Raw genomic sequence first — 9,382 nt, 5'->3', positions numbered from 1 at the left:
GAATCCAGGGATCCTGGTGGAATCCAGGGGATCTTGGTGGAATCCAGGGATTCCTGGTGGAATCCAGGGGATCCTGGTGGAATCCAGGGAATCCTGGCGTTACCTTCTCGTAGTTGGCGAAGCCCCCCATGACAGCAGGGTCCACGATGCCGTTGAGCAGCATGGACAGGGGGTTGATGGGCAGGTTGGGGTCGTTCAGGTGCTGCTGCACCATGTTATTGATCTTGTCATTGGTCAGCTGCATGGTTTCTATGGCGTTTTCCAGCGGGCTGATCTCCACCTGAAACCCAAACAAAAGGAGATTTCAAACCAGGGGCAGAGTTTTTAACATGCTCAGCAAAACCCCATGGGCAGAAATGCTCCAGGCCTTTCAGAACCCAGGTTATTGGGAGATTTTTGACCAATAATGACCAGAAAGGGTGACTGAGGTATTTGGTATCTCTGTGCTGCAGTAACTGATATGATGATGGGTATCAGTGGAGGAAGTTAACTGCATTTTGCTGCTGCAGGAGGGATTACATCCCAGCACAGCATCCAGAAAGGCTCTGGCAGCAATCACGTGAGGTTTTTTGGAGGATTACGGAGAACATCAGAGATTAAGGGTTGGTGAGTTTTAGCAGCACAAAGAAGATCCAGCTTAACGTAACAGTAGGAAAGAAATGATAACTTTAACGTGGATTTTCTGATGGAAAATGTAATCCTAAGCCGCTCAAAAATCAAGAAGATATTTTTGCAGTGATTATTTTGGTGTGTTTCCAAGGACATCGAGTTGAATACGTTGATGAGATGACATCTAAACTATCTGCTGTGCTTTTTCCCAAGAGGTCACATTTTCTTCATCTGACCATTGAGAACTGAAGGGAGAAATTTTCTTGCTACCTGGACTTCAAAGAAGAGTCACCCCAGATGCCTTCATGGGATAAATTAGCTCCTATGCTGTCTAAAACTTGCTTTATTTGAATGGACTGACCTCCAGCTACTTTTTATGCCCAGCTATTGTGTCTTTCTAAAAGTTCATGTTGAAAAAAAAACAGTATTAAAATATATTAAATATTAGTGAATGGGCTGACAATCAGTAACTTGCAGTGATCCAGAGTGTAGAGAGTCCTCACTGGAAGCCACAGCCTGCTTGTATTAAAAAAATGATGTGGAAGGGAGAGGAAAGGAAGGTTAATTGAGGCCTGTGAGGAAAATGCAAGTGTATATTTGATTACAGCCTCATTTACATAAATGCTACATAAACAAAGCAGCACTTCTACCTGGCTATCAGTTGCTTACCCTGTTTCTGAGAACCACTTATAATCAAATCTCTTTAGTTGTTACTCTTACACCTGCCAGCTGATTACATCAAGGATGTTTTAATTAGCATTTTGAGCAGCCTGCCTGCTGAATGAATCTGGAAGGCAGGGAAGGAGCCTGGTGGTTCTGCTGGGAACGGGGAGCAGGCCAGGCTCGGACAGAGCCCAGCCTGCCACGGGGGAATCTGGACTGGGGAGTGAAGCCACATCCAGCATCTGATTGGGCAAAACTGCTGGGAACATCACAGGCTAAATTTAGCATTCTGTCACTTGTATTAATGGCCTTATAACTGTGCAATAATGTGTTGATGAACCATTGCTTTTAAAGCTCTTGAGCATCTCCAGAAATTAGCACTCATTGAGCTGACAGCTTTTTGACTTTTCTGTAGCAGCAATCATGGCTTTCTTTCTCATTCTCCTTTCTTTTACTACTCTTGTAACACTCCCTCTAATTTTTTAAAAGCAGATGGAGAATTGCAGTTGCCATTTCACTACTACAAACTGGGCTTTGGAACCTGGTGAGAGCTATTTATGATAAGTGTAAATTCTGAGCCTTGCTCCCAGGGCCACTCTGGGCACTCCTCACTCTAGCCAGGGAAAACAGGAATTACATTCTCCTGAGACATTTGCACCACTACAGAATTTCAAGATAAAAAACAAAACAGAGATTAGCATTTGTGCTTTTTAAACTGATTCAAAATCTGATTTCTAATTCTCTGGCTGCTCCCTCTCCCCTACAACTTCTTGTGCCCAGCTAAAGTAAATCAGGTACAGAATAAGGAATGCTGGCCCCAAATTCCTTGCAGATAATGAGCAGATTGCAAAGGTTTAGGTAAAAGTACTCAGAAAGAATTGGAAAAGCCAGCAGATTTAAAGCAACTCTGCGTGTTCCCATGGGTTATGTAACATAATACACTGCATTTATGAAATTACTCCGTTCTCTCAGCACTGATTTGATGTAATCTCACCTCTCCCTTTAACGATATTCCAGTTCCATCAATAAAATATGAAACATGCAGAGCTGCTGGAGTATCCTGGTGCTTAGCAAGGGATCAATAATATCTGTATCCATAATCACAATTTAGCATTACAGGGATGTAAACCCTGTGATCCTCCTTGCAGCATTTTAGCTGACAGAGATCTTGAGGAAAGTCAATACCCATTTTGTGGGAACTGTGCCAGAGGAGGTCAGAAGTTATCTGTAGCAGTCTTCCCACACGTTATTAAGTTCCATTCTGCTATCATTTCTCAGCTCTGCAACTCATACAATCCTTGCTCCCAAAAGGCTGAGGGGATTTGTGCCCATTTGGATGCCAGGCAGAGCAGGAGGGTGCACACCAAGTGCCTGTCAGGCTCTGCTCTCTGCTCATCAGGACTGGCATCAGATCTGCCAGCCTTTACAAACAGCACTTCTTGCCATCATGAAGATAAATACAATCTTCTCCATCAGGGTTATATTGAAACTATGAAATTCATTAAAAATTCAATGTGTTTTATTCAGCTGCCTGTTACTGTCACACATCACATTCATATTCTGTTACTATAGATACCATAGTAATTTTCTGCATTACTTCTGTTCATCCAAATACAACTGTCCAACATAACCTCAATGGAGCAATGAAAAAGGTTTTAATTAATCATATGCAAATTGTTCTTTTCCTTTAAAAATAAGCCTCACAAGAGAGATTTCAAAAACGCAGTAACAATGTTTTTATTGCTACTTAAAAATTACAGCTGCATAAGAATAATTTAATCTTAAAGGCGTTTAATGGATATGTCTTATCTAAACAGTCTAAATGGTTGAACAGAGAAATGAGTAATTTGGAGTTACTCTGTGAGGCTGCTGAGGGTATATTTAGCTAAATATGGAGAAGAAACAAAAACAACCTTTAACCACGAGTGGTAAGAAAGGCAGACACACAATGCCTTTGATTATTGGGGTATTTTGAATTAATGACAATCAAAATATCAAGATCCTCTTTGATAAAGTTCAGGCTAGATTCTCTGGGATGGAGCAGGGTTTCCTTGCACCACCTCAGGTCTCTCTTCATTCTAGGCACCTGCTGAGAGACACAAATGCTCTCTGAAAGGGCTGAAGGCCTTGGAGGGCTGGCTGCTTTCCCTTCCTTCAGGAATGGAAAAGCATTGCCTGAGTCACCCTCAGTGAACAATCAGCACCCTCAGCAGGTTCCTTCAGGATGTGCCAGGTCCAATTCCATGGATTCCTTGTTCACAGATCTAAGCACAGTCACTGAGACACACAAATGCTCCCTGGCTGTATAAAACCCCCATTGTTTTACACAATCTCAATACAGCCAAGCTGATCTTACCATGAAAACTGATTTGACCTCAAACCACCTGAGGATCCCTGGTAATTTGTAGGCTGTCACGTAGATGGTTCTCTCAATCCACATGTTCTGCAAAGGGAACACAAGTGTCTCGTTATCAATGGACAGCTGGGACCTCGGGGTAAAGCCCTAAACCATCAGCAGCAGGACAGGCACCAAGGTATGGCAGATGTCACAGAGCCAGGGGGGAATTCCAAATGGAAGATGGAGCAGCACTGACTTAAATCTGGGAACAGCAGGGAACAACTGCTCCCTTTCTGAAGGAGAATACCAAGGAAATATCCCCTGGTTTTACTGGATGTTTTTGGGTGGGAAAGGACCTTAAAATCCATCCAGTTCCAAAAGCAGGGACACCTTCCCCTATCCCAGGCTGCTCCAAGCCCCAACCAACCTGGCCTTGGGCACTTCCAGGGATCTGCACAGCTGCTCTGGGCACCCTGTGCCAGGGCCTCCTCACAGCACTCATTTTATTGACCATTAGATGAAACAAATGGTTTAGTAAAAAAAAAAAGGCAAGAAAAAGCAAAATGTGTTCGTGACAAAAGATTTTCAGATGCCTGACTGGAATCTTCACGGCAAGACGAGTTTCAGGTGTAACAATTCAAAATCCTTTCTCAGAAGAGCTGTTTTTACAAAATAAATACAGCTTTGCCCATTTTTTTTCCTATTGGTATGAACGAGAACATGATAAATTGGTTTAATTAACTTTCTATGAAAAATAATCCCTTTAAACCTAGAATTTATTTCTCAACAAGCAAAAGATAATGAATGGCTCAGATGCTCAAAATAGAGGGGGATAAACAAGCAAACCAAAAGCGGTTTATTTTCTTCATAATTTCTTACTGCAAATTCGTTGTCTGGGTTTTTCTCTCCTTTTCGAACGGGGCGTGAATACTCAAAGCGTTGGACTTCATTCACCCTGTAGAAACTGCAAAGAGGGAAAAGAATCATGGAAGCACTGAATGGACTGGGTTGGAAATGACCTCAGAGGTCATGCAGTTCCAAGCCCCAAATGCACCATGAAAATCAAATGCTGTCTGTTTAGGAATGGATACTAAATTCTAATATTAGAGGAAGTTCATGAACAAATATGGGATCACTATTTTCCAGTGGGTCGGAATGTGGGCCAATATTAAAAATCACCATTAAATGCCCTCACAATGTCCACACCCCTTGGCTGTGCACAGATTCCTAATGCAACAATAATGTGCTATAAAGGGGACTGAGAAAACAACACAACTGAACCCAAACTCACCTCACGATTTGCTCTGACACTGGCCTGTGAAATTTTGAGGGTAAATCCAGTTTGGGCTTTACAGTGAAGCACTGAATATCTGAATTTCAGGGGTTAAGAAGTGAAAAGGGAATTTCAGTCACACAGAGCAAACAGCTCAACAGAAACACACACACACACACAAAAAAGGACAAAACAACAAAATCGGTGTGTTACACCTGTCAGGGCAGAAGTGCAACACGTTGGCTGTAAATTCTTGACCTGAGCTGCTGGATGCACTAGTTGTACTGGTTGTACTGGGTGCACAGCCCAAGGATACACTGGCCAGAGGAGGTTTTGATGTCATCACCAGGGGGTGACGTTGTCTTCATCTTCTCGGCGTTGGGGAACTGCGTCAGCAGCCGCGCCTCGAAGTCCTCGCGGCGCTCGTACTCCTTGCCCCGGTAAATGAACACTTTGTTCTGCAAACACATGATGCCTCAGGTTTAGCTTTCCTATTTTTCACATTCTGTGCTGCTTTAGTGTGCACTTCTGAGCTTCATATTAAGGGTGGGTGAGCTCTGTGCACAGAGCAGGGAGACAAAACAATTCCTGCTCCAGCTGGGCACCAAGGACAAATGACCCAAATCTCAGCCCCAGAGCACAAACACCGTGGGCTGGAGAGAGAAAAACAAGCAGGGTGGGACTGCAGGGGCTAAAGCTGGAATGGGACAATGAACTGCAAGGTGCAAATGGAGCAGAACTGATCCCAGTGACAGACCCCGTGCCCGCTCGTGCATTTTGGGGCCATTTTGGTTCATCTTGGGTGCAGCCCTGGCTGGGCTCTTGTGCTGCCCAAGGTGGGTCCATGGAGGAGATCCTTGGAATAAATCCCTGCTTTATTCTGGAACTCTGGTCTCTGCTCTAGGGCAGCCCTCACAAGGCATCACAGGGGCACCCACCAGCACCCCCAGAGCTAAAACCAGTGCTCCCAGTACAGAACTGGGGCCTCAGATGGGCTGACAGCAATGCTGTTAGCACTTCTCAGTACGAGAGGAATTTCACACTCCTCACACTGCGTCATAATCAATACTTCATCAATATCTTTTTCTCACCTCCAATTCCATCCTGGGATCATTAAGCCCATACCCAATACCTTTAGGTATTTTTTAAAGCCACACTAAAATCACCTCAAAACATGATTTCGAGGATCTGTAACATTGGTGGCCATTTAAAATATATTAAGAGAAATTATTACCAAATCCAAGATGTCTCCTCCACCTTCCACAGCTAATGATGGAATGGATGTCAATAAATAACTGGATTAGGCTTTTTATACATAAACATTTATTCAAAGGCACTCAGGTGAGCAAAAAAGAGCAGCAGAGAAAAACAGAAACATAATGCAGATTTAAGGAGGAATATCCAAAAATACTGACTCATAAAAAGACTCACATTAATGGATTGGATTTTTGCCATTATAAACTTTAAGCTTTTTATAACTCTAAAATTAAGTTTATTGTATTTGTAAGCATTGGTTTTTTCTTTGCCAATAAAGAAAATGAAGAGATATTTTATACAGTCCATTTACATGCCAAGTTCATTAAATTCTAAAGGAAAATGTAAAAGACAACTTGCATATTTTTAACTGATCAAACATATTAAAGCAAGTTTGGATAAAATTTGCATCTGAATATGCTTAACCTCATTACTCATCTCAAAATGAATACTTGGTGAAGAAATTATACAGCACTTATTAAAAAAGGGTGTTTTGACTGGGGGTAGGAACCTGGAGTTGCTCACATTTGCCCAGTTGGGTTTAGTTCTGCAATGCTGCTTTTTGAAAAGCTCAGTAGGGGAAAGAAAGGTAATAATAATAGGTGGCTCTGTATAACTGTAATTTATGTATATACATTTGTAATTCACAGGGAATGCTGGAATAGAGGGAAAAGTGAGGATTTTCTCCATCAGCAGGGCACTCAACAGCCTGGTTTTCAGAGGGCAAATTGGGAAGGAATTAATTCCTGTGAGGGTGGTGAGCCCTGGCACAGGATGCCCAGGGAAGTTAACAAAATAATAATGGGTTATTTCTGTGTCACCAACTGCAAAATGCTAGAGATTCATAATACAGATGCAATTCAGACAGGTTATAGCCCCACTTTTCTTTAGCCACTAATTCAACCCATAAAAATCCTAATATTAGTGAAAAAAACCCTTAAAATGTCACTAAAGCTATGATCCTGGCATCAACCAAGTGACACATGTCTTAAATTGGCACATGACACACACAAATCAATAATAAAAATTGCTATTAAAGGTGTCACACACACCTTTGATAGTCAACTTCATTTTAGTGACAATGCTGGAAAGGACACTTACCTGAAAACATGGTCATACAAAAGGTTTCTCTACCATGCTCATATATATATATTATATATATAAATATATATAAACCTGCACGGCAAAAATGTCACCATTTCAGATGGTTATGACCCTGAGTGATGGATTGGGTTATTTATCTTCATTTCTAGTGATACCCTGAAGAAATAGAAAGTACTGAATACGTTTGAAGAGAAAGTTTTTCTACTAAAATTCAAATATTCCATCATAGAAACCAGAAAGGAAAAATCAGTGTTTGTTTTGTACACCTAAAAACCACCTGTCAGTGTCAGGCAGGTTTCTCCAAGCCAAGGGAAATTTCCAGAGCAAGAAAAGTCTCTGGAAACACATGACACTTACCCTTATGAAAGTTGGGAATCCCTGGCCATAGTATCCGACAGCAAAATAATCTGGTTTTGGTCGTATCACCTTCACAATGTTTTCATAGAACTGGGCTTGTTTTCTCTGCAAAATAAACAGGAGTGATTTGAATGACCTGAGTTTTTAGGAGATTCCTTACACTTAAGATCTTGTATGCATCTCTAAATTAAAGATGTTTCATTCCCCAGTTTTTCCTCACCTTTATATCAGATTTCATGGCAATATTTGGAAATACCAGACTCTATAGGCATGATTTTTCTACTCACCACAGTGAATCTGACTGCTCCCTAAGGAATATCTCAATTTTGATGAATTTCACCTTATCATGGTGAACCTCACTGCTCCATATCCAATATCTCAATCTTGATGGACCTCATGTTGGTGAACTTTATTGTTCCATATCCAGTATCTCAATTTTGATGGACCTCATGTTGGTGAACTTTATTGTTCAATTTTGTTGAACTTCATCATTGTGGACCTCACTGTTCCAAATCCAATATCTCAATTTTGATGGACCTCATCTTGGTGAACCTCACTGATTCTCATCCACTATTTCGCTGGCAATGAAGGTCAGGAGCTTGCAAGGCAATCTGAAATTCCAGTTGTGACACTTCCATTGCCAAAACACCGGAAGGATGAAGCCCCTCACAGCTCATCCCAAAGGTGCTGACTTGTCAGTTTTAGGCTCTTACATCTCATTACATTTTTCTACTACTTCTCTTACATATTTACAACCATGAATTTGCATATGGAAAGCAGGCAGTTGAGAACTGCAGGAAAATGTAAATGTTGGAACAAACACACGCATGTCAGACGCCATCTGCTTTCGACGCTGAGTTCTTTATCTCTAATGATGAAATAATAGCAAATGAGCAGCTTCAGAAGATCTGTTCATTAACTTATTTTCAGTCTATTATTTCTGCAAAGAGAATGACTTTTGATCTGGGGGGAGGTTTAGTGCTGCTCCCACACGACAGAAAACTGTAAATGGCACCAAGACTACAAAGACCCAGATCTGCCGAGTATTTCTCAGCTCATCCAGAGCAAAACTATTCTGTCATTTGTGAATTGTCTTAGAGGCTAATATTTAATATTGCTTGAAGAAAAGAGACAAGAAGGAGAATAGAAAGAACTAAAAACTTCTAAATTTTATTGTGGGAGGAAAAAAAGAGCTGTTCAGCAGCAGCAATAAGAAAAGCTGATGGGGTACGTGAGACCTGACTCATATGGGAGAGCGACTTTTGATCTCTGTCTTGTGAGGGAAATGCACACCAGGACTAATTCTGTGACATCTCACCTCTTGGCTGATGAGAAGATAAACTCAATTGTCTGATGTGAGGACTGGAAGTTCTGGGTTTCCTTTCTTAAAAGAGGGAGAAACTCCATGGAAATATCCAAGGCCAGGTTGAACAGGGCTTGGAGCAACCTGGGACAGTGGAAGGCGTCCCTGCCCATGGCAAAGTGGGTGGAATGAGCTTTAAGGTCCTCCCAAGCCAAATCGTTCGATCACTCTGTGATCATTGGCTACAATGAATAAAGTGCAAATCCCAACTTCTCCTACAGAATGGATCTAGTAAGATAATTAACGAGTGTCTGCCTCTGTGACAAACCCATTCACATTCCCATGTGCAAGCAAAAAGGAGTTGGAAAATGAAAACTGAGGGACTTGGAGAGTAGCCACCCCCTGGTGAAAAATCACCTCTGACAACCATTTCTAGCTGAGGAACAATCCTACCCAATTCCTTTTATGCTGAAATGAAGAA

At 41.7% G+C, this 9,382-nt stretch overlaps 1 protein-coding gene across 1 annotated transcript in view; it reads right to left on the bottom strand.

Moving 5' to 3' along the window:
• Positions 1 to 9,382, bottom strand: part of DOCK1 (dedicator of cytokinesis 1) — a 254,970-nt gene that overhangs the window by 32,118 nt on the left and 213,470 nt on the right. The window contains exons 40-45 of the mRNA XM_014308424.2: positions 7,599 to 7,703; positions 5,200 to 5,341; positions 4,902 to 4,980; positions 4,490 to 4,574; positions 3,629 to 3,715; positions 104 to 280 (exon numbers count right to left, since the gene is read on the bottom strand). Coding sequence (XP_014163899.1) covers positions 104 to 280; positions 3,629 to 3,715; positions 4,490 to 4,574; positions 4,902 to 4,980; positions 5,200 to 5,341; positions 7,599 to 7,703 — 675 coding nt within the window. The remainder of the gene's footprint in view (positions 1 to 103; positions 281 to 3,628; positions 3,716 to 4,489; positions 4,575 to 4,901; positions 4,981 to 5,199; positions 5,342 to 7,598; positions 7,704 to 9,382) is intronic.

Source organism: Geospiza fortis, unplaced genomic scaffold (assembly GCF_000277835.1).
Source record: "Geospiza fortis unplaced genomic scaffold, GeoFor_1.0 scaffold452, whole genome shotgun sequence".
Classification (NCBI taxonomy): Eukaryota; Metazoa; Chordata; class Aves; order Passeriformes; family Thraupidae; genus Geospiza; species Geospiza fortis.
Note: the sequence above shows the minus strand (reverse complement) of the source record. Positions and strands in the feature narration are given on the sequence as shown.